Below are 24,057 nucleotides of genomic sequence, written 5' to 3'. Positions count from 1 at the left end.
ATGGGTTAGGATACAAGTCGCCCCTAGTTTCTCATCGACTAGGAAAAGGCTATTCTAATCGCTAATGCTGTAACATTAGCCCAACAAACATGAGCCCATTGTCTCCTAAGGTCAATGGTCATGATGTATCCATCATCGGGCATTTATTTCGAGGTCGGTTAGGTCCACATGCATGCATGTGAAAGGAATTTTGACACTATCATATGTACTAGCATGGTAGCGGCATGAGATTCAAGTGGCCATCAAATGTTTATTTGTGTATGTGGGTGGTACTGTTAATTATCATATAAAGCCTCTTTCAACCGTTCATCTTCACACCTGATAATCAACAATAAGACCTACGTACATAGCCGGAATCGCCTAGAGTGTAAAACACCTAAGCTTTGAGATATATATCCATTATATTATATATGGAAAATTTGCGTGGTCTATCTGGTGAGAATCATTATTTGGACTATATATACAGAAGATAAGGCTGATTAAAAATTCATATAGGCCACACCCAAAAATAAATGTAAAATTGCTCCTTGAATCAATGAGTTCGTACAGTGCGGCCCACCTGAGTTTTGTATATTCTCTTCATCCTGGTGAGTTATGCTTGATTAATAGATTTAATGAAAGATAGACAACATGGTGCCCTAACGCAGAAGCTTATATATGTTTGATATAAATATTGTTGAATGTGTTGACTCGGACGAATTTCAAGATGACCCACCAAGTTTTAGAATTACGGTGTGCATGGCTTATTAATATGAGTCACAAATGTTTTTTAATAATTCATTTACATTACTAACTTTTAAAACGTTTAAATAGTTTAGGTGATTTAGATCATCGATATGATCTTAGAGCTGCGGCCAATAATTAAATTATTTTGAATATCATCATTTATAAACACCTTTGTTAGACGTAGGACTCCGTTTCGTTTGTGCAAGAAGCATTTCCTCTGGCTTACCCTCATCGTACTGAAAAGTAAATTTAAAATAACTTGGTTATCCCTAGCAAATCCAAAAATCATCCATGTGGATTTGAAGTACATCCATTTACGTACCACCAAATGACAATCCAATTTGCGAAACGCGGTCACAGGGTTGCGTAATGCATGGCAAAAGAGAATGCGTTACGGTGGTACCGGTACCACCATAACCTTGGATTCTAGTGGGACAAAGTGGGTCCCACGTGATATATTCAATACATCCAACCGATCTATCAGATGCATCGCCTCGTGTATCTCCTGGATCCCTAAAACCACCCAAAACGAAAACTCAAATGGGCCACACACGGGGAACAAGTTGAGAGGGGATGCCCATCCTTGATTTCTACGGGGGACACACCATATCGTTTATACAAAATCCAGGCAGTCCAGACCGTTCATCTGCCATGATAAAGAGTCAGGAGAAAAACAAGAATGTTCGAAAAATCAGGTCGGTCCCGCTGAAAATAAAGTATTGGAGTCCTCTCTCACCTTGTTCCATGTACTGTGGCCCACAAGAGTTTCAAATCGATATGATTTTTCCGTATTTGGACGTAAAATGAAGGTATGCATCTGATGGACGGATTGGATGTGGTACAAAAGCCATGAGGGCTCTACATTTTCCCAGTACCACGGAAACGGATGGGCTACTCCCCTGCCACGAGCCAATGGCTGATGGTTGGTGCTCCGTGGCCCCAAAATGACGTATTTGTTTCATCCAAGCCGTCCATACATATTTAAATATCATAATTTTAAGGTATTAGACCAAAAATTAGGTATATCTCAACCTCAAGTGGACCATATTACAGTAAACAGTGTTGAATGAACGTCAACCATTAAAAACTTTTTAGGCCCCATGAAAGTTTTGGATCAAGCCGATCTTTGTTTTTTCCGTTCATCTAGATCTTTATGACCTAATCAGTACAGTAGGCCTTAGGAGTATTTTAATGGTGGATATCCAATCACTATTGTTTTCCTGTGGTGTGATCCACTTGGGATTTATATCCCTCTAATATTTCGTATTGAGCCTAAAATGATCTGTAAAAATGGATGAACGGAATGGATGAAACACATACATCATGGTGGGGCCCACAGAGCACCGAGGCAGGGGAGTAGCCAATCCGTTAATTTCCTCTCCTAACGACTTCAGTTAGCGTCAGTTATTCACCGTCTGGTGTGGCTGGAAACGAAGACCAAGCAAGCATCCAAAATAGAAATGGCCGCTACAAAAACGGACGATTTTAGATCTCTCCCCTCCTATAAAATCAACCCAAATTACAACACTTATACTCGGGTAATTGAAGGAGAGCCCCGGCTCCCAACACATCTCTTCTTCCTCTCTCCATTCCCGTTGCATCCTTCAATCCACCCTTTCCCTCTCCTTCAACACAAACCAAACCATCCTTTGTTTCTGGAGAGGAAAGGGGCCGTCCGTCCATCCAACATGAATAAAGCCATCATTGCCGCCGTTTCCCTCATCCTCCTTGTGGGTGTCGTCATCGGAGTCGTAGCCAGCGTCAATCGATCCACGACGGACGTAGAAAAGGTTTCAACATCCATAAAAGCAATCGACACCATCTGCGCCCCGACCGATTACAAAGACGTCTGTACCAAGACCCTTGAAAGCAGCGTCTCCAACAATGGCAGCATCGACCCGAAAGAACTCCTCAAAGCTACTATCAATGCTACCATAGCTGAGGTGAAAGCCGCATTGCATTTATCAAACAACATGGGTAATAAAACGACGGATGCGATGAACCAAGCAGCTCTGTCGGACTGTAAGGATTTGATGGAGTATGCGACTGCAGAGCTTCAAGCATCTTTCTCTGAGGTTGGAGATAAAGACATGCATACGTTGCCAGATCGGGTGGATGAAATCAAGAACTGGTTGAGTGCAGTGATTTCATACCAAGAGACTTGTAAGGATGGAATTACTCACCCAGAATTGAAATTGGAGATGGAGAATGGAATGGTGAATGCCAGCCAGCTGACGAGCAATGCGCTTGCGATTGTTTCTGGGATTTCAGATATTCTTACTTCTTTTGATATTCCATTCAACTTCAGCTCCCTCACTGCCTCTCGTGAGTTGATTGAAGGTGATCATGAAGGTGGGTTGAACCATGCAGATGGTGATGGGTATCCTACGTGGGTATCAGCTGGTGATAGGAGGCTGCTGGCTTTTAAAGATAATGATAGACCGAAGCCTAATGTGGTTGTGGCTAAGGACGGGAGTGGAAACTTCAAGAGTATCAATGACGCGCTTAAAGCCATGCCGAAGAAGTACTCTGGCAGATATGTAATATACGTGAAGGCAGGGGTCTATGTCGAGAACGTGATTGTTGAGAAGGACATGATCAATGTTTTCATGTATGGTGACGGGCCGAGGAAGACGTTGGTGACCGGAAAAAAGAACTACGTCGATGGGACGCCGACGTACCAAACTGCCACTTTTGGTAGGCTCTCTCTCTCTCTCTCTCTGTGTGTGTGTGTGTGTGTGTGTGTGTGTGTGTGTGTGTGTATATATATATATATATATATATATATATATAGCTTCACATGTTCGGCCTGCTTTCTGATGATTTAAATAATCCATATGGTGGGGTCCACATCAGGTGGGCTTACCTTGTGATTGTTTGGATCATCTGATATAAAAAAAATCAGATATTAATGTAGGGGCATTTTCACACTAGGCTTGAGTGGGGTGGCCTATGGGATGAGGGGTACACTCCGGGTGGGTGGCCCGTGTGACACAGTACCTATATGATGTGGGGCCCACGAGGGGGTTCCGCCAAGGTCCTTACCCATGGGATGTGGGACTCACGAGTGGGATTCAACCGAGGTCCTAACTCATAAGATGTGGGGTCCACAAGTGGAGTTTAGTTGAGGTCCTAACTCATGGGATGTGGGGCCCAAGAGTGGGGTTTGACTAAGGTCCTAACCCATGAGATGTGGGGCCCACGAGTGGGGTTCAGCCGAGGTCCTAACTCATGGGATGTGGGGCCCACGAGGGGTTCAGCCGAGGTCCTAACCTGTGGGATGTGGGGCCCATAAGTGGAGTTTGACCAAGGTCCTGACACGAGATGTGGGGCCCATGAGTGAAGTTCGGCCGAGGTCCTAACCCATACGATGTGATAACTGAGCTATGAGATAAAGAGATTAATTGGCCATGCTCTATCAATTCAAACTTTCTAAAGCAAGTAGTTAATTGTCCATTATCAATGTGCCACCCAAAAGCACTCAAAAGATTAAAAGATATCAAGCATCATATTAATATAGATATTTCATTGCATTTTGCCAAAGATCATAGTCTCTAATATCATAATTCATATGTTATTGCAGCCGCTATCGGAAAAGGATTCATAGCAAAATCAATGGGCTTCAGCAACACAGCTGGTCCAGAGAAGCACCAGGCCGTCGCTCTTCGTGTCCAATCTGACATGTCCGCCTTCGTCAACTGCCGTATGGATGCTTACCAAGACACCCTCTACGTGCAGACCCACCGTCAATTCTACAGAAACTGTGTAATCTCTGGGACCGTCGATTTCATCTTTGGTGACGCCGCTTCCTTACTCCAGAACTGTTTGCTCGTAGTCAGAAAACCGATGGACAACCAGCAAAACATTGTGACCGCTCAAGGCAGGACCGACAAACGCCAGACTACCGGCATCGTAATCCACAACTGTAGAATCGTCCCAGAGGCGAAGCTCTACCCGACAAGGTTCAAGACCCGATCTTACCTTGGCCGACCATGGAAACAGTACTCAAGGACAGTGATTATGGAATCCACGATCGGTGATTTCATCCAGCCCGATGGATGGATGCCATGGGATCGGAATTTCGCATTGGATACCTTGTTCTATGCTGAGTATGCGAACAGAGGCCCAGGAGCTGGGACTAACAAGAGAATTAAATGGAAAGGGTATAAGGTGATTAATAGGAAGGAAGCGCTTCAATTCACTGCTGGACCATTCCTACAAGGAAATCAATGGTTGAGAAACATCAAGGCACCTTACATGCTTGGACTGAGGCGTTGAGAAGATATGGTGGTCTGAGAGAGAGGAGAGAAAAAAGAAAAAAAAATAATAAAGGAAGAAGAAAAAGAGAGAAGATCGTAATGGACGTGAAGGGCAGTGTTCTTTTCATTGGAAAGCAGGGTTGGTGGAGATAGAACGGTTAATGATGATAGTGACTGTGAAAAAATAGCTGTGGAAAACTGGTTCTGAAATCCTTCCTTCTTTTGCATTTGTCCTTTTCTATGGATATTTTATTATTTGTTCGATGATTTGAATTTTTTTTTTTAAATGAAAAGGTAATGGTGCAGAGCTTTGGGGTTCACACGAAAATACTGTCTTGTTTTATTTTGGAACGCGGGAAATGCCATGCATGCATGAAATCGGATTGCGTACTGAGTTAATCACTTCGCTCTTATTATACTTAGTAAACTCTGTTAGGCCCACTGTGAATGTATCTGCTCTATCTACGCCACCTATACGTTTTTTTCATCTTATTTTAAGGGTTGAGACCAAAATTTAAGCATACCCAAAGATCAAGTAGACTATAACATTGAAAACGGTTGGAATAATGACTTCCACCGTTGAAACCTTCCGAGGAGCCATAGTGATGTTTATTTCTCATACAACCTATTCATAAGATCACACAGACATGGATGAAGGAAAAAAACAAATACAAACTTGATCCAAAACTTCTGTCACTCCCAAGAAATTTTCAACAGTAGATGTTCAATTCACACTATTTACTATGGTGTGGTCTACTTGAGCTTTGAATATACTTTATTTTTAGGCTCAAGCCCTAACATTATCTTTTAAAATGGAAGAACGGAGTGGATAAAATACATAAATCATGGTGGACCCACAGAGTTTACTCAGTACCCTATGCCTACTGAGTTACGCAGTACGCAATCCGCTTCCTGCATGCATGTAGACGTACGTACGTACTCACCACGTGTGGTCATCCGTTCGTTTGAATGTGACCGGTTACTGAGTTACTCAGTACGCTCATATCGTACTGAGTAAACTCAGTTGGACCCACCTTGACTGTATGTGGTCTACCTACACTGTTTATCCGTTTTTACATCTAAATTAAGGGGTTTGGGCCCAAAAATTAAAGCTTATCCAAAGATCAAATGGGTCATAGGGGATAATGATTTCCTCCATTGAAACCTTTCTAGGCCCCAGTGATGTTTATTTGTCATCCAACCTATTCATAAGATCATACAGATATGGATGAAGAGAAGACACAAATATAAGCTTGATCCAAAACTTATGTGGCCCCCAAAAATTTTTCAACGGTAGACATTCAATTCAAATGTTAGCTGTGGTGTGTTCCATTCGAACATTATATATACTTCATTTTTGGACTCAGGACCTAAAATTATCTAGTAAAATTGATGGAAGGAGCGGATCAGATACATATATCATGGCGGACCTCACAAAGTTTACTCAGTACGGTAAGCCTAGCGAGTTACTACGCAATCCGCTTCCGTTAGTAGGATTTTGTTTCCGTGGAAACCGGACTCCGTACGCTCGTACTGAGAAATTAGTAAACTCCGTTGGGCCCACCGTTAATACATGTATTTTAAGATCATTTTAATGGTTTAGCCCACAATTGAAGCATATCTAATGATCAAGTGGAACATACCATAGGAAACAGTAGAAGTATTGATTTCCTGGAAACCTTTCTAAGGCCCCAAGAAGTGTTTATTTGTCATTGCGCGTGATCGCAAGATTACATGGACATGAATGAAGTAAAAAACACAAATATTAGCTTGATTTAAAACTTTTGTGGCCCCGAGAACTTTTGAATATTAGACTTTCAATTCAAAATTTTCTGGTGGTGTGGTCAGCTTGAGATTTGTATATGCTTTATTTTTTGGCTAACATGCAACCTAAAATTATATGATAAAATGCATGAATGACAATGGGATCCACAGAGTTATTCAGTACGCAACCCGCTTTGTGCCTGTTGTTGTCGTAGATATGGCCCACCTGATGAGAAGACTGGCCTACTTTTGGGTCACGAGATGGGAAGCGCATTGCCGGTGTGCCATGGTGTGTTGACGTCACCAAATCTTGGGGGCCATTAAAATTTATTTTTTATATCTACATTATCCATCCATTTTACAAGATCAATTTAGGGAATGGAAAAAAAAAGAGGTCATGTCAGGTGGACCACATCACACAAAACTGTAAAGATTGAATGCTTACCATTGAAAACATTTTAGGCATCATGGGAGTTTTGGATCAAACTGATATTTGTCTTTTCCTTTCTTCAATGTGTGTGACCTAGAGCTGATGAAGGTGTGTGTGGCCTTAGTGCTGTTTGGATAACAGTAAATGGAGGCGAATGGGTGTAATTGGGAGTAAAGGAAGGTAAATGACAATGGAAGTATTTTTTAATGGGAATAAAAACATGTACATGAAATAAAATGAAAATAAATGTGCATGTAAATGAAATCTTCTTTATTAAAAAGGATTTGGAAATAAATGGGGTGAAATGCCTTTTTGAGCACCTTTAGAGAGTCGCACATATAAACAAAGGTGCCGCTATGCACATATCCACCCTACACTTGTCATGATAATAATATGTCGAAATAATCCAATGATCGGCTATATCACTAATATCATACCAAAAGAATGATCCTAACCATCCATTAGAGAACTATATAAATGGACAATTAAAAAAATTGGCAAGTTGCTTATTTATGATACGTGCTTATCACGGACTTGATTTCACTAGTGTTTGCACAATTCAATCAAACACAAGGCCACATGTGTGAAAGAGGGCCTATATTCAAATTTCACGTGCAATTATGACTTGCAAGCATGCATGCTGGTGACCCTCATACCGAAATAAATATATAGGACCCGTTTTGAAAATCTAACTATCGAACCCGTCACTAATTGTGATAAGCAATCAAGCGATTTGTGAAAGGGTAGAGATTAGTCATTTGATAAATTCTTTTTACTTACAACTTCATGACTTTTCTTTCACTAATAATTACAATTTAATATATATTCTCATATGGATAAAATAAAATAAAAAGAAGGCTAAACAATGATGATTTTATTAATATTTGAATATGTGGCTCATTACAATCGACGCAGTAAAAATAAATTAGAGAAATAAATAAGTGAGATATATATATATATATATATATATATGATCCGTCTGTAAGAATAGATGATTAAGGCAAATGGTCAGCGGGATATGACTAGAGAGATATGATTATGTAAGTAAGAACTCAGTTGAACATAATCCAGCAATTTAAGGTTGTTGATATTTAATCTAATCCTACGGTACCATAGCGGTGGTGCGGGAGAGCAATGATCTATGCTAAGACTAAGCTATGCTGTTATTGTGAACCCTAAAAATCAATGCCCACACTTTTATATTTGTTTCGTAGGCATATGGGCTTATTTGGATTGATGATATAGTTGACTTGGAGTCACCACCAACCAATTAGCTCAAAATTATGCAGTCGGCTAGAACCTGCAAATTCTATAAAAGCTAGGGAGTTTGGACACTTTTTTGCTTTGAGTTAACTCCTGATTTGCAATCTAAGACTCTGAGCAAGGGACCGCAATTACAAAGAATGAATGTGTTAATCACTCTCTCCGCCTGTACGAGTGTACGATCTCTGTTTTATGAATATATGTGTGTGTGTGTGTGTGTGTGTGTGTGATCCAAAACTTTTACAGCCCACGATAAGTTTTTAATGACTAGCCACCATTATTTTTTATTGTATGGTCTACTTGAGATTTAGTTTTGTTTCATGTTTGGGATCATGCCTTAAAATGATTTGAAAAAACGGGTCACAAACATGGATATAGAATAATATCAAGGTGGGCCCCATAGTAAAGGCGAGAAGTGCAAGTAAGCGCTGAAAAAACTCTGTGGACCCATCATGATATATGTGCATGTTATCCATACCGTTTATCCATTTTTCCAGATCATTTTAGGGCATGAGCCCCAGAATGAGGAAGATCCAAATCTTAGATTCTCAGGTGGACCACACCATAGGACAGAATAGTAATTGAATGCTCACCATTAATAACTTCTTTGGCATCACAATATTTAGATTAAGCTGATATTTGTGTTTTCCCTTCATATAGATCTATGTGACCCAATCAACAAGTTGGATGGCAACCACCATTGTTTCCCCCGGCATGTTCCACCTGAGATTTGGATATGGTTCCTTTTATGCTAATGCCCTAAAATGAGTTGGCAAATTGGATGGACAATGTGGATAAAACACATGTATCATGATTAGGCCTGCAGATCTTTTCCATCAATTACATGAAATGGGAGGGGTCACTGCCATGGAAGCGGATTAGGTGAGACCTCGACCAACCTACGTTGGTGCAGCCCTTACTGTAGGTCATACCTTTATGTATGTATTTTGTATTCATGCCATCTATCCATTTTTCCATATCATTTCAAGGCATTATACTGAAAAAATGAAGCTCATCTAATTATCAAGCTGACCATACAATAGGAATCAATGGCATAATATTAAAAACCCCTAGGTGTACCATTCCAACCTGTTGATAAGGTTGCACAAGCTTGGATGAAGGTAAAAAAAAATATCAGCTTGATCCATAACTTTTGTAGTGCATTAATGGTCAATCACTATTTCTATGATATGGGTAATTGAATCTGCTTTATTTTCGGGATAGTGCCTTAAAATAACCTGAAAAAGCATATATACATTGTGGATGCAGCAGAATACATACATCAAGGTGGGCCCACGGTAAGGGTCCCACCATCTTTGGTGAGTCTGGGTCTCACCTAAGCAGCTTCCCACTATGGTGTCCCACTAAAATAAGGAGTGGATTAGGTACTTAAAATAACCTGAAAAAACATATATACATTATGGATGCAGCAGAATACATACATCAAGGTGGGCCCCACGGTAAGGGTCCCACCATCTTTGGTGAGTCTGGGTCTCACCTAAGCAGCTTCCCAGTACTATGGTGTCCCACTAAAATAAGGAGTGGATTAGGTACTGCTCCAGCCTCATCCAAGAAGGTGCCCCCCTTATCGTAGGGCCCACCTCGATGTATGTATTCCACATTCACATTCATATTGTTCATTTATTTTCCTAAATCATTTAATGACATCATCACAAAAATAAAGTATATCTAAGTTTCAGGTGAGCTAAACCATAAAAGCTAATGGTTATTGAATTTCTCAATAAAATTTGTTTTGCCAAACATAAAATTTTAAAATAAATCTCAATATTTTGAAAAAAAAAAGAAACCTTATTGATAAATTAACATAAGTAATAATATTTTCTTTCTTAGATTTTTCTGAAAATAAGATTTTTTTGAAAAATGAAATGCCCTGAGTCACTATTTGTTGTATTTTGAAAATTAGAGGCGTTGAAAAGAAAATACTCCAAAAGCATATACTTTTTTGTTAATAGGCTAAACTGCAAGCACCTGTGCAACAATAACCCTATAATCAATCATTTAAAATTCAGCATCCATATCCTATTTTTCGAATGAAGGTATATCCGTTGCCAATCCTAATCATGTTCATCCAAAGCATCAAATTCTCTCTTTTATTGTAGCACCAAGTGGCCCACGGATGGTCACTGATGACCGTTGGATATGACAACAGCACTATGGAATGTGGATTTTCCATAGCCCAAAATCACCATGATCGAATTATCAGAACCACTAGAATAAGGATATGAAAAATGAACGGTATGATTAAAAGACTTACTATCCATTTTGTAGGCTTGTAATTGGATGATCACATGTTTGTGATCATCCAATTAAGATGATTCAGATAATTACGTGCAATCTATAATGGACCCCACCTTGATGTATATGTTTTATCCACACCATCCATTCATTTTTCCAGATCATTTTACGCTAAGACAAAAATAAAAAATAAAAATGAGGCGTTTTAAAATCTAATGTGAACCACACCACAAGAAATCAGTAGTGATTGAATGCCCACCATTAAAAACTTCCCAGGGTCCAATATAATATTTATTTTCCATCAAACCTGTTGATTAGATCACACAGAGCTAGATTATAGAAAATAAAATAAAATAATCGGATTGATCCAAAACTTGTGGCCCCCCAAGAAGCTTTCAATGGTGGGTGTTCAATCACCACTGTTTTCCTGTGGTGTGGTCCACCTGAGATTTGGCTCTCCATCATTTTTTTTATCTCCTGCCATAAAATAATCTGGAAAAATGGATGCGGTGTGGATAAACATATGTCATGATGGGCCCCACTGAACACTGATCAGTGGCGACATGGTACCGACAGGGTGAGCATGCAATCGGTGTCCAATTTCCTCGGCTAATTTGAATAAGGAGGTAGCAACAATCTCGGCACGGATTTGCTCGCCGGAGCAATCCCTTCTCCTCTCCTCTCTATAAATGCAGTGACTCTAAGTCTCAGTAGATCAGTGCGTAGGATAAGCAGAAAGAAAGATGAAGGGAAACTTAGCTTCTCAACTCCTCGTGTCTCTGCTTCTCCTCATCTCCTGTTCGGTTTCCGCTTCCAGATTCTTATGGTCAGAAAATGATACCAGACGAAATCTTCTCACCAACGGTGTCAGCATGACACCTCCAATTGGGGGGGGACGCTCTTTCTTCCACAGACCCGAGTATCAAATTACTCCGACCCCATTCATAATATATTGCAGCTGCTGACATTGTTTTCTTACTCGGGTCTGGTCCAATTGAAGATTGAAAATATTTTAAAGAAATGAATGAATGGTCCATATCAATAATTGGTTGTGCCACATGACATTAAAAATCTTTGGGGCCAGATTATCACAAGATAACTCTACCATATTGGGCCCCACTAGAAGAATTTAAATATAGAGATTGAAATTTGATTTTAACATTTTGAAGTTAGTAAGTGGCAGTTATAAATGAAATCTTTTTCTTACCATTTTAAAAGAATCTCTTCCATCATGGTAACTATAATCACCTTTCTTTTTCAGGTGGAACAGTTGGAATCACTTCTATTGCAGTATTAATGAGACAATAGTATAGAGAAACTGGTGAACTGAATCTATTCAACCTTATTTCTTATTTCATAATATGGTTTTGGATTTGCTGAAATGTAGTACTAGATTGTTTTTTTTTCTTTTCTCTCTCTTTTCTTGAAAGGAATTTTTATTTGAATCTTGCGATTCTTTCGAATGCTCAATTGGGTTTTGAACATTTGATTTAAACTACATTGTTGCTATTTGTGATTGTAACACAACTGATGCTTTGGTATCAACTGGCCATGCCAGGCTTCGATATGAATATGTTAATTTAGGTATTTTGTTCCAGCAACATAATTTTTAAATTTTATTTGTAAAAACTATTGGGATTTTTGTTGCAGAATCATACAAATCTAGATCTAAGATAACAATACAATGGCACCACACAAACATAATAGAACACACAGGTTTAACGTGGAAAACCCTTTTGGAAAAAAACCACAGCACAAAGCGATAGAATTCCACTATGAAAGCATCAATTACAAAGAGATAAGACTTACCCAATTTGAACAACCTCGAATCTCACACTTGCTACACCATTTGATAACTCTAGAACCCTTTAGAATACCTTTAGGAAGCCTTAGAATACATTAGAATAGCCCTAAGGACCCCTATTTATAGTTTAGAATTTTTTTCTTTCGTACCCTTGCGAAACTGCCTCAAATTTACGCAGTCTACACCAAATCCGCGCAAGAATTTGCATAACCTCGACTGGTCGAGGGACCCCCTCTACCGGTCAAGTCATCCCCTCGACTGGTCGAGCGGCCCGGACACCAAAAATCTTAAAACGCTGGACTTTAAGTCGAGCAATCCTTGACTAGCCGAGATGCCTACTCGACCGGTCGAGCCATCCCCTCAACTGGTCGAGCGGCCCAAAAAAAACTGTCAGATTGTAAGGCATCTGACAACAAGCTCCACCATGCCTTCAATCTTCAACCGTGTAACTTATTAAGCTCTTCTCTTATCTCTGCATCACATCATAGCTTCTTGTGCACACTCCGTCCTTCTTTTTCGCCATCGCCAAGCCCAGAGAAGTTGTAGAGAACTTAAACTTCTCTCAAGGAACGATCTTGGTGAGCATGTCTGCCGAATCTAAATCCACATACCCAACCAACTTTGCTCCCATCTTCTCTAAAAGTAAAGACGTAGTCTTCTTACCATCTCACCGCTACCCAATATTGTTGCCGGGGTACTTGCTCACAACACTGATAGCCTGTGAAATAATCGGTCTAATCCAGACCATGACATACACTGTCAACCGCATTCAAATAAGCCTTATGAGATATCCTATTTTTCCTCATCTGTTTTGTGACATGTCCTGAGGAAAACTTGAGCAGAGACGCATATGGAACGCTCTCCGGCTTTACATGGTGCATCACCTCCTTGATTAATATCTACCCAAGATATTCTGCCTAAGATAACCAAAGCTTACTCCTCCTTCAGTCTCAATGCCGATAACCATCTTTGCAGCCCCCCGATCCTTCATCCTGAATGTCTCACTTAACTGAGTCTTCAGTACATTGATTTCAGGCATGTCATAATTGGCAATCTACATATCATCAATTCCTAACTTACTATGAAGGAATCAAAACCACTTTCTAGGCGACAGGTCGAACCACGACCTCCTGCAAAGTCTTTTCACAACCCCTTTAACTTTGAACTGCTCTAGTTGCTTCATGTAGATTTGCTCTTCCAATTTCTCTTGCAAAAGTGCAAACTCCACATCCATCCTTTTAGTTTAAGATCACATTATTCAACCATCGCCAATCACGGATCTAATAGACACCTGCTATACCGTTGGCGTGAATATCTCTGAGAAGCTGATCCCTTCTCTCTGAGCATAATCCTTCGCTGCCAATCTCACCATGTATCTATGACGTATCCTTCTGAAGATCTACCTGCATCCAACCGCTCTCCAGCCCATTGAAAGCTCCACCCGCTCCCATATGTCGGTTTGGTACAACGAATTCATCATATTGCCCGCAGTCACCTTTTACTTCTCAGCACCAAACTCAGCTAGAACCATCTGAATAGAAGATGAATCCTCTTGTGATATTGGAGTCGTCCATGTACCTCGCCAAAATCCTGCGATCATGCCATATGATTCTTTTCATAGGTGACTGCTCCACCTGCTCTGTATCCCTGTCCACACATCTCAACTTTCATGTCCTGTTCGCTCATGTGGTCATGCCCAATATGCCACACACGTGCAGAGGTGGAATCTGCTACATCCACTGTAGCTCCACCTTTTAAGGTGCTCCCGATCAACCTGTACAAGTTACCGAGTCGTCGCGCTTTCATGATTACCCGTGCCCCCTTAGATACCTTAAGAGCACCATCAATACCTGTGTACTTGCATCCTTTTGCCTCAAGTACACCAAGAGAAATCAGATTCTGCTTCAAGTCAGGAACGTGCCTGACATCAGTCAAGGTACACTCCACCTCATCAAACATCTTGATGCACACCGAACCAATAGCCACAACATTACAGGTAATGCCATTACCCATAAATACCTGTCCACCATTGCACTCCCTGTAGCTGGTGAACCAACTCCGATGAGGAGTCATGTGAAAAAACGCTCCTATGTCTAGCATCAATGAAAGATGAAGAACAGGTACGTTTGTTGCTGAATTCTCTTCCAGCGTCTTATGAGTCATTGAAGAACACAATGTGCTCCACGAATAATAATTGTCGACACTGTTATCTCAGCCTTTAAAGGGAAGGCCATGAGAAAGTTCAACGTTGACATGAGGATATCTTCTGATGCACTGTTTACAGGGGATAGGAATTCTGAACAAGGTACAGATTCTTCAAGTTCTAGATCCAAATCCAAGGGCAAGGGTAAAGGAAAGGTAAAGTGTTAAAATTATGGGAAGGAAGGACATGTGAAGAAGGATTGTGGAAATCCTAAATCTAAGAGAAATCAGATTCTGTTTCAAGTCAGGAACATGCCTGACATTAGTCAAGGTACGCTCCACCCCATCAAACATCTTGATGCGCACCGAACCAACAATCACAACATTATAGGCAATGCCATTGCCCATAAATACCTGTCCACCATCGCACTCCCTGTAGCTAGTGAACCAACTCCGATGAGAAGTCATGTGAAAAGACGCTTATGTGTCTAGCATCCACTCGTCCTTATGATCATCGTATGGTCATCTGATAGTAGACACAGACAAAACATTACCATCACATCCACTCAATCCATTTGACGTGGCAGCATTGACCTCTTTGTATGAAGCCTCGGAATCTTCTCTCTTAGATTTAGGATTTTCGCAATCCTTCTTCACATGTCCTTCCTCCCACAATTTTAGCACTTTACCTTTCCTTTGCCTTTGCCCTTGGATTTGGATCTAGAACTTGAAGAACCTATATCTTGTTCAGAATTCCTACCCCTGTAAACAATGCATCAGAAGATATCTCCATGTCGACGTTGAGCTTTCTCATGGCCTTCCCTTGAAGGGCTGAGATAACAGTGTCGACACTCATGGTTTTATTCGTGGAGCACATTGTGTTCTTGAATGACTCATAAGGTGCCGGAAGATAATTCAGCAACATGCATGCCTATTCTTCATCTTTCATCACTTCCTCCATATCCAACAATTTGCAAACCAATTTATTAAAGTTACCGATGTGAGCTTCCAGGTCTCCACTCTCTGCCATCTTGAAGTTATACCACTGCCACTTCAAGTGTAGGCGATTTCAGAGGATTTTTTCGTATAGACATCCTCTAACTTCGCCCATAACTTAGCCACAGGTTTCTCCCTCATGACGTTGTAGAGAACCTCATCCATGAGAGATAAACGGATCGATGATAAGGCCTTCTTATCAAGAGTATTCCAATCATCATCAATCATAGTAGACTTCCGCTCCTCAAGAGCACCATCTTCGCCTTGCTTGATTAAGGAACTCACTATCTTGATCTTCCATAACTTAAAATTATTTTTCTTTGAATACTTCTCAATCTCATACCTAGTGCTTCCCATTATTACTAATTCCTCAGATTCAGATCTGTGCCCCAACGATTTCTCCGATACCACTTGTTGGGATTTTTGCTGTGGAATCACACAGATCTAGATCTAGGATAGCAATACAATGGCACCAAGCAAACACAAGAGAACACACAGATTTAACATGAAAAATCCTTTCGGGAAAAAACCACGGTACAAAGCAACAGAATTCCACTATGAAAGATTAATTACAAAGAGAGAGGACTTACTCGATTCGAACAACCTGCTACACCCTTTGATAACCTAAGAACCCTTTAGAATACCTTTAGGAAGCCTTACATTAGAATAGCCCTAAGGACCCCTATTTATAGTTTAGAAAACTTCCCTTTCGCACCCTTGTGAAACCGCCTCAAATTTACGCAGTCTGCACCAAATCTGCGCAAGAATCTGCGTAACCTCGACTAGTCGAGCCGAGTCCTCGACTGGTTAAGGGACCCCCTCGACCGGTCGAGTAATCCCCTCGACTAATCGAGCAGCCCGGACACCAAAAATCATCAGTCACTAAACTTTGAGTCGAGCAATCCTCGACCGGTCGAGTGGCTCAAAAAAAAAAAACTATCAGATTATAAGGCATCTAAAAACAAAAACCACTTGCATTGTTGAACAATGGTTAATTAAGTTTGCTATTTCTTGCTTTATCAGACGCTTATTGGGCTGACTTGAATCGTAACTCGGATGTTTGCTTTTTTCATTTTGTGTTCAAATCTCTTAGTGGATTTAAATCTTTTAGAGTATTTCTTTCTTTGGTTACATGTTCTAAGGATACTGACACTCCAAGAGAAAAATTGGAATTTAATTTCAATTTCAGGGAAATTTTGTTGCTATAAAAACAACGTTTCCATCAGGGATTAAGACTCTTACAGATTATCTACATAGCAAGGGGCTTAAGATTGGAATCTATTCATCTGTAGGGTAAGCGCATTACATTTTTTTCTACTTAAGGTCGATGTTAACAGACAATGTGGTGATGTTAATAGATATTTATACCTTTTAGAGCTATGTATCTGCTTCCCGATTCTTGATGATTTATTTCCTTAAGCACTGTTTAGGATTATAGATTTCAAATCTCCCCTTTTGGGGACTTTGGTATTTCCCAAATCCCAAATGCAAAACAAATCCATGAATTTGACACTATTCTCATTTTCCTAATCCCAAACAGACCCTTAATAAATACACTGATTCTTCAAAAGAGGTAGAAATGACTAATATGGTTATTGCTCTTTCTAGGTATCTAACATGTACCAAGACTCAAACAGGGTCACTTGGTTATGAAGAGAAAGATGCCATGACCTTTGCTTCATGGGTATGTATATTAGGTTAGTTTCTTTGTAACATTATTCTTCATTATATTACAATTTAAAAACATGAATATCATAGTTGACAACTTTTATGAACTACTTTTCAGGAAATTGATTATTTGAAGTATGATAATTGTTTCTTCGATGGTACTAGGCCAACAGTTTGGTAAGCTTAGGGGTTGTTTGGCACCGTGGATTGGAGGAGATTGGATGGGGTTTCAAATCCCCTTGGTTGTTTGACAGCTTGAGGTAACCGGGGGTTTCCAATCCCCTCTTTGAGGGGGTTTGCAATCCACGGTGAGAGCTTGGATTACAGCTAAAATCATTTCAATAGTTGTAGGTGTAACGTGTGTACACTATCATTTTATCGGGCACATGACCCACTAATGATGATCAACACCGTCCAAACATTGTCCATGTAAATTAGCACCGTCCAAACATTGTCCAGCACGGTCCAAAACATTGTCCATATTAATCAACGATTAAAAACTGTTAGTTAGTCACTCAGACATGATCTTGTGCTTGCGGCCCATTCGAGACTTAGAATTTTATCATTTTCAGGCAAAGCATATATTTCAACGAGCTTATCACAACCATAGTGTCAAAAATTATATATCTTACTAATTAGAGATATCAACGTTGATTTAGTAATTAAATTCAAACTCCTGAAAATATACCATGAATAGACATTTTTGAATATAAGTTGATTTACACTTCAGGGTGCCAAACCAATCCTATGGGTTCGGAAGACACGGGGAGGATTACCAATCCTAGGGGTTCCGAATCGACGCTCCCAAACAGGCCCTTGCTATACTCACCGTCGAGCTCAGTTATTTTAAACTATGATATTTGCTTCTAAATTTTAGAATAGACATCCTAGAATGACACAAGCACTGAGGAAGATGGGCTGCCCAAAAGTTTTGAATCAAGATGATATTTTTTTGGTCCTTTCATCTAGGTCTATCAACAGCAGGTTGGATAAAAAATAAACATTCCGGTTGACCCAAGAAGTTTTTAACGGTGGGCGTTCAATCACCGCCGTTTCCTTGGTGTGGTCCGCTTGACATTTGGATCTGCTACATTTTCATGCTCATACAATATATTAATATGGAGAAACAGATGGACGGTGTGGATATAATACATATAAATCACAGTGGCCCCACAGTAAGATCAACCGAAGCAGCGTCCCATATATGTGGTGGCAAACACAGTTGAAATATAAATTGCTTTGCCCCGCCCCTGCCAACGTCCCGGTAATATGCGGTTTTCTTCCCCTAAATTCAAATTCTCACCTTCTTCCCTTACCGCGAAAATCGAATCCAAGGTGTCCATCCAAACACCATCTCTATCAAGAGCATCCGAACAGCACTGCCTATCCCTCCTCCAAGCCTGCAACTCCTTCTCAAACCTCCTCCAAATTCATTCCCACATCCTCAAATCCGGCCTCAATTCCAACCCCTTTGTACTCACAAAACTCATCTCCACAGCTTCTTCTCTCAACGCCATTGATTATGCCTCTTCCGTCGTTTTCTCTAACTGCGACAACATTACTCGCATTTTCGATACTTTTTTATTCAATACTCTCATCCGTGGCTACGCGCATTCCACAGTTGCTAAAATCAACGGTGTCGCTGCGTTCTCTTTTATGCTTCGAAATGCCATCTTCCCCAATAAATTCACCTTCCCTTTCGTTCTAAAAGCCTGCGCGGGCCTTGGTGATTTGAATCTTGGCAAGCAAGTTCATGGGTCTGTAGTGAAATTTGGTTTTGAGGCTGATCTTTATGTTCAAAATACGTTGGTTCATGCGTATTCTAGCTGTGGTGGGGGCATTGAGCTTGCTCGGGAGGTGTTCGATGGAATGCCCAAGTCGGACCCAGTATGTTGGAGTGCTATGATTGGTGGGTATGTTCGGTTGGGTCGGTGTAATGATGCAGTTGTGCTCTTTAGAGAGATGCAGATTGAAGGTGTCAAGCCTGATGAGGTTACTGTGGTGACGGTTCTTTCAGCTTGTGCTGATATGGGAGCGCTCGAGCTTGGGAAGTGGATTGGGATTTACGTTGAAAAGGAAGGGATTGCAAAGACGGTGCCATTGTGCAATGCACTCATTGATATGTTTGCCAAGTGCGGCAGCATTGATGATGCCTTGAGGCTGTTCGGTGAAATGCCGGAGAGAAGCATCGTGTCTTGGACATCAATCATTGACGGTCTTGCCATGCATGGCCATGGGAGAGAAGCCATCGCCCTGTTTGAGGAGATGAAGAGTGTAGGTGTCATCCCTGATGATGTTGTGTTTATTGGTGTGCTCTCTGCTTGCAGCCATGCTGGAATGGTCGAAAAAGGATGTCACTACTTTGACTCGATGAGGAACGAATTCACCATTATCCCAAAGATCGAGCACTATGGGTGTATGGTCGATCTTTTCAGCCGAGCTGGGCTTGTCAAACGTGCACTAGAGTTCGTACAGGATATGCCAATGGAGCCCAATCCAGTAATCTGGCGAACACTGATCAGCGCTTGTCGGGCCCATGGAGAGCTTGAGCTGAGTGAAAGCATCACAAAACAGCTTATCGGAGCTGAACCCATGCATGGGTCGAACTATGTCTTGTTGTCGAACATATATGCATCGATGCATGGGTGGGAAAAGAAATCGAAGATCAGATATTTGATGGGTGAGAGAGGGATTAGGAAGGTTCCCGGGTGCAGCTTGATTGAGCTCGATAGCAAGATTTACGAATTTGTGGCGGGGGATAAATCTCATGAGAAGTATAAAGAGATCTATGAAATGGTGGAGGAGATGGGGAGGGAGTTGCGGATTGCCGGATATGTTCCTACAACATCGGAGGTGTTACTTGACATCGACGAGGAAGATAAGGAAGATACATTGTATAAACACAGTGAGAAGCTAGCAATTGCTTTCGCACTTTTGAATACAAAGCCAGGGACACTGATTAGGATTGTGAAGAACTTGCGCATTTGTAGTGATTGTCATTCTGCGATCAAGTTCATCTCGAAGGTCTATAATAGGGAGATAGTGGTCAGGGATCGGAACCGTTTTCATCTGTTCAAAGATGGGGAATGCTCATGCAAGGGTTATTGGTGAGAGGTGTTTGATGAAAGCCTCAAAGATAGGGTAACTGGCAAACCATAATGTCTTGCATGGTTTAATTTTGATCCATAGTTTTTGTGTTCTTTAATAATATTTAGTGGCAATTTGTCTGCTCTTCCAAGCAAAAGGAAGCTGCCTCAAGACCAAGTAACATAACATCGATTATGAAGTATGATACCATTCTGTCTATTTTCCACATGATTCCAACTTAATTGGGTTATTTCTTCTAATTGTTTTACTTCCCTAAATCCTTGTGTTTTGCTTTTGTGGATTGTCATTTTCTGTCCTTCGCCAGAAGGATCATACCACATCAGACGGTCAGCTGATCACATTACCTAGGCCTGGAAATCAGACTAGTGTATGCATGTGTTCTAGTCTTTTTTCTCCTTGACTGTATGTATGGGGAGCACTTTTGGTGATCTAGATGATTTTGTGGTGGGCCCATGGTGGATGGAAGATCTATAACTACGGGTTTTTCTCCTTTTTTTGTAGTGGAAATATACTCACCGTTCTCCATAATGTCTTGCATCCATTTTTCATGTAGTCCTTCTAATTTGCTTATGTCCTATGAATTTTGTAGGTATATTGGACCAATCTTCACACTCTTCAACACCCAGACCAAAGATACAACAGCTCCAATTTAAATTGGAAAGTCTAAGGTGACATAAGATCGGAAAGTCTAAGGTGACACATTGCTCTAGTTTCACAAGATATAGTGAGTGTCTAAAGTTTCCCATATTTCTACTTTCTATTATCTTTTTGAAGCATGTATCAGTGCATTTTGCTTGGATAATAACTCTGCTATGAACAATTAAAATAGATGGCAATTTAGTAAATGAGCATGGATGACCTGGGCTTGGCTGCATGTATAACTTGTGACCTCAACCATTTAACCTGTGATAAGTTGTTTCTTGAAGAAGGGTTCAATCCTGTAGGCTGTCCTATTTTGCTATCTCATCTCATTTGATGAAAATTTTCTGTGGGTAGTCCTCACAAAAAATGGAGGGACTGCAGAAAGATTTGGGTAGGGAGCCTACTGATGGTGAACTAGCAGTTGCAGTTGTACGAGGACGAGATTCGCAAGCTAAGTGAACAACACTTCATGCCAGTGTGGAATTTTTGTAACTTCTTCATTTTGAAGGTCCATCCTCCTCATAACTAACATGTTAGTACCTTTGCTAGCTTTAAGCTTGTTTTGCATGTCATTTGGTTTTGAATTGAGTTGCAGATTGTGGGATGCTTTTGTGTGGTCTGCACAACATTGATTCTTGCTGCTTATTGATATAAAATTACGCATAAGGGTGAGTTTTATAGCTGAATTGTGTTAAACGAGTACTTATTATGTGTTTGACAGTTTCAACTCAGGTTGGATGTTAGAAATGAATGATAGCCCAGAAACTTACCCATTAGATGAGTAGTCTAGCATGGTATGTGCACCATGGAACCTTCAGATGGACATTTGTGTAATATATGTTCTTCAAATGACCAAATGCAGGCAGTCTTCTGTTCTTCTTACCTTTGTGGTTAAAAACTATATTTTTGTGGTTAGATGTGGTTTTATGACTTGGTGACCAAGCAGGATGAGATGCTTGAGCAAGTTTTCTTCACGCTACTGTCTATGAAACTCTAGGAGTTTTGCCACATTGGAGAGCTACAATGGAATCATATTATGAGAAGATCCTGTAAGTTTCAACATTTCTCAATGTGTATTGGACTATTGATGCGCTCACATGCATTGGTGTGTAGATGTGCGGGTCCATACACATGTACAGGCTTAGCAAACCTCTGATTTTTGGTGGGTTGGGCTTTTTGAGGCAACGCATATGATGGGCGGTTTAGATTCTGTTAACATGTCACTGGGCTCCAAATCTGTCTTACTGGAATGCACCCCTTCTAGTTTGGTACCAAAGTAGAAAGTATGTGCACAATCGGTGAGAGTGGGTGTAAATGGTGGATCACAAGTAGGAGATTCGAATACATTATATGGTGTTTTACTTCCCCAAAACTGATATTCTAACAATCGCACCATGCTTGTCTCAATCTCACATCATAAAACCAACAAGACCAACCTTGCCTATTATCCAAATTGAGCAGAAGTGCCAATTTTGATATATCTTTTTTTATTTTTATTTAAGTGATGTTGTGTTTTGTTTGTTTTGGCAAGTAAAGCTTTCATGTCATACTAACAAAGTAACCTTCAAATAATGCATTTGGAACGGACTGGAGCTGGGAAGACATCCAGCATGGAGGTGAAGTGATTAAATTGTATTCATGAATGGGTTGTTTAATGAGTCATTCTAAAAAAAAATAAAAATAGTGGTGTATTTTGAACTGTTTTGCTTTCAATTCAGATGATATCTAGTAAGGTCCTCATGTTGAAGCAGGGCCCAAGTATGTCAGAGTGTGATGGACATAAAAAAGGAATACTTCCACGAGTTGTAAATGGGCTTTTTGACTGCATAACATCTGCCAATGAAGGATCCAAGTACATGGTCAAATTGTCAATTGTATTATAAGTACTGATGTTCCATGATTTTTCAAACTTACCAATTTTACTCAAACTTCTCAAATTTTTTAACTTCTTAATTTTCTTTTTCAAAATGTTTATTTTTTGGTCAAAATCTTAGGCTTTTAAAAATTTTATGATGTTTTGTTCGTGTATTCTTCAATTCTTCTCTTTGGGAAAATAAAAGACTGTTACTTGAGAGGAGATTTAAAGAAACCAACCTAGAAAACTGTAAAAAAACTAAGAGTCAATACTTACGTAGAGGCTAGAGAAGGGAGACAATATTTGCACCCTCTCTATTATGATAGATGCACCCTTTGTTCAACAATGGTTGCTATTTTGCAGATTAGGTTGTTCAACATGAGGTCATGGGTTCGAGTGCCCATTACGGTGAAAACCCATTTTAGCGTGTAGAGTTGGGCATGGGATGACTCAACTCGGCAAACTTGACTCGTTCGACTCGTTTAGATCCAACTTGATCTGAACTGAGTGGGTGAGTCGATCCGAACCGAGTTGACTTTGTCCAATCCGAACTCAAATCGAGTCGAGTTCGAGTCACCCAGTAACTCAACTCGACTCGACCCGAAATCCAACTCAATACTGACTCAACTTGATTCGAAACTCATACATATATATTAAAAAAACTCATATATGACATTTCATATATGAGATGTCATGTAACTGACGGAGAGGCTGCAATTCTGGCTAGTGAATTTAGGCTTTGAGTTATAATTTCAGCACGTGGATACCTGCGACACCTTACCCGACTCGGTGCTGACCCGATTAGCTTGGGCCAGACCTAGACTCGGATCGGGTCAGGCATGCTGGACTCAGTACCGAGTTGGGTTGAGTTCGGGCCAGGCATATTTCAAAACCAGATCGAATTAGGTCAGCCCTAAATCTGTCCGACTCGACTCGATGCCCAGCTCTAGTACTGTGTAAAAAAATTTCCTATAATTAAAACCTTCTTAATTGTTTGTGGGACCCACCAAATTGTCAGGTATCTAAACCATCCATTATGCATGTCCCCTCTTGGATGAGAGGTCTCACCAAACTTGAAGCTAGTCCAAATTCAAGTTGCTGCACGAAATAATTTTGGATGTTTCGCCGGACGGAGATTGGCCCT

General features: G+C 40.5%; 2 protein-coding genes across 9 annotated transcripts; both read left to right on the top strand.

The window, feature by feature from the left end:
• Positions 1–2,276: 2,276 nt before the first annotated feature.
• LOC131230982 (pectinesterase-like) lies at positions 2,277–5,029 on the top strand. Its single transcript, XM_058227025.1, has 2 exons — positions 2,277–3,423; positions 4,310–5,029. The coding sequence occupies exons 1-2, from the start codon at positions 2,415–2,417 to the stop codon at positions 5,002–5,004; spliced, it is 1,704 nt and encodes a 567-aa protein (XP_058083008.1). The 5' UTR covers positions 2,277–2,414; the 3' UTR covers positions 5,005–5,029.
• A 13,498-nt stretch (positions 5,030–18,527) lies between these two features.
• Positions 18,528–22,541, top strand: LOC131230721 (pentatricopeptide repeat-containing protein At4g21065-like). 8 transcript variants are annotated; one of them, XR_009164066.1, is made up of 5 exons: positions 18,528–20,449; positions 20,548–20,594; positions 20,721–20,781; positions 21,006–21,109; positions 21,780–21,959. XR_009164066.1 is itself a non-coding variant. In XM_058226659.1 (2 exons), exon 1 carries the CDS (start codon positions 18,578–18,580, stop codon positions 20,417–20,419), a length of 1,842 nt encoding a protein of 613 aa, XP_058082642.1. In that variant the 5' UTR covers positions 18,528–18,577; the 3' UTR covers positions 20,420–20,449; positions 20,548–20,621. The 8 variants fall into 8 exon arrangements, 1 of the variants encoding a protein (XP_058082642.1); XR_009164064.1 differs by having other exon boundaries at positions 20,721–20,793; XR_009164068.1 differs by lacking the exons at positions 20,548–20,594; positions 20,721–20,781; positions 21,780–21,959 and adding an exon at positions 21,975–21,993 and having other exon boundaries at positions 21,006–21,084.
• Positions 22,542–24,057: the final 1,516 nt, after the last annotated feature.

The sequence above is a fragment of the Magnolia sinica genome, chromosome 17, assembly GCF_029962835.1.
Source record: "Magnolia sinica isolate HGM2019 chromosome 17, MsV1, whole genome shotgun sequence".
Classification (NCBI taxonomy): Eukaryota; Viridiplantae; Streptophyta; class Magnoliopsida; order Magnoliales; family Magnoliaceae; genus Magnolia; species Magnolia sinica.
Note: the sequence above shows the minus strand (reverse complement) of the source record. Positions and strands in the feature narration are given on the sequence as shown.

Coding starts and splice junctions, on each gene's coding strand:
- LOC131230982 (XM_058227025.1), top strand. CDS start 2,415: ATGAATAAAGCCATCATTGCCGCCGTTTCCCTCATCCTCCTTGTGGGT. Junction 3,424..4,309: donor GTACCAAACTGCCACTTTTG/GTAGGCTCTCTC, acceptor ATGTTATTGCAG/CCGCTATCGGAAAAGGATTC.
- LOC131230721 (XM_058226659.1), top strand. CDS start 18,578: ATGCGGTTTTCTTCCCCTAAATTCAAATTCTCACCTTCTTCCCTTACC.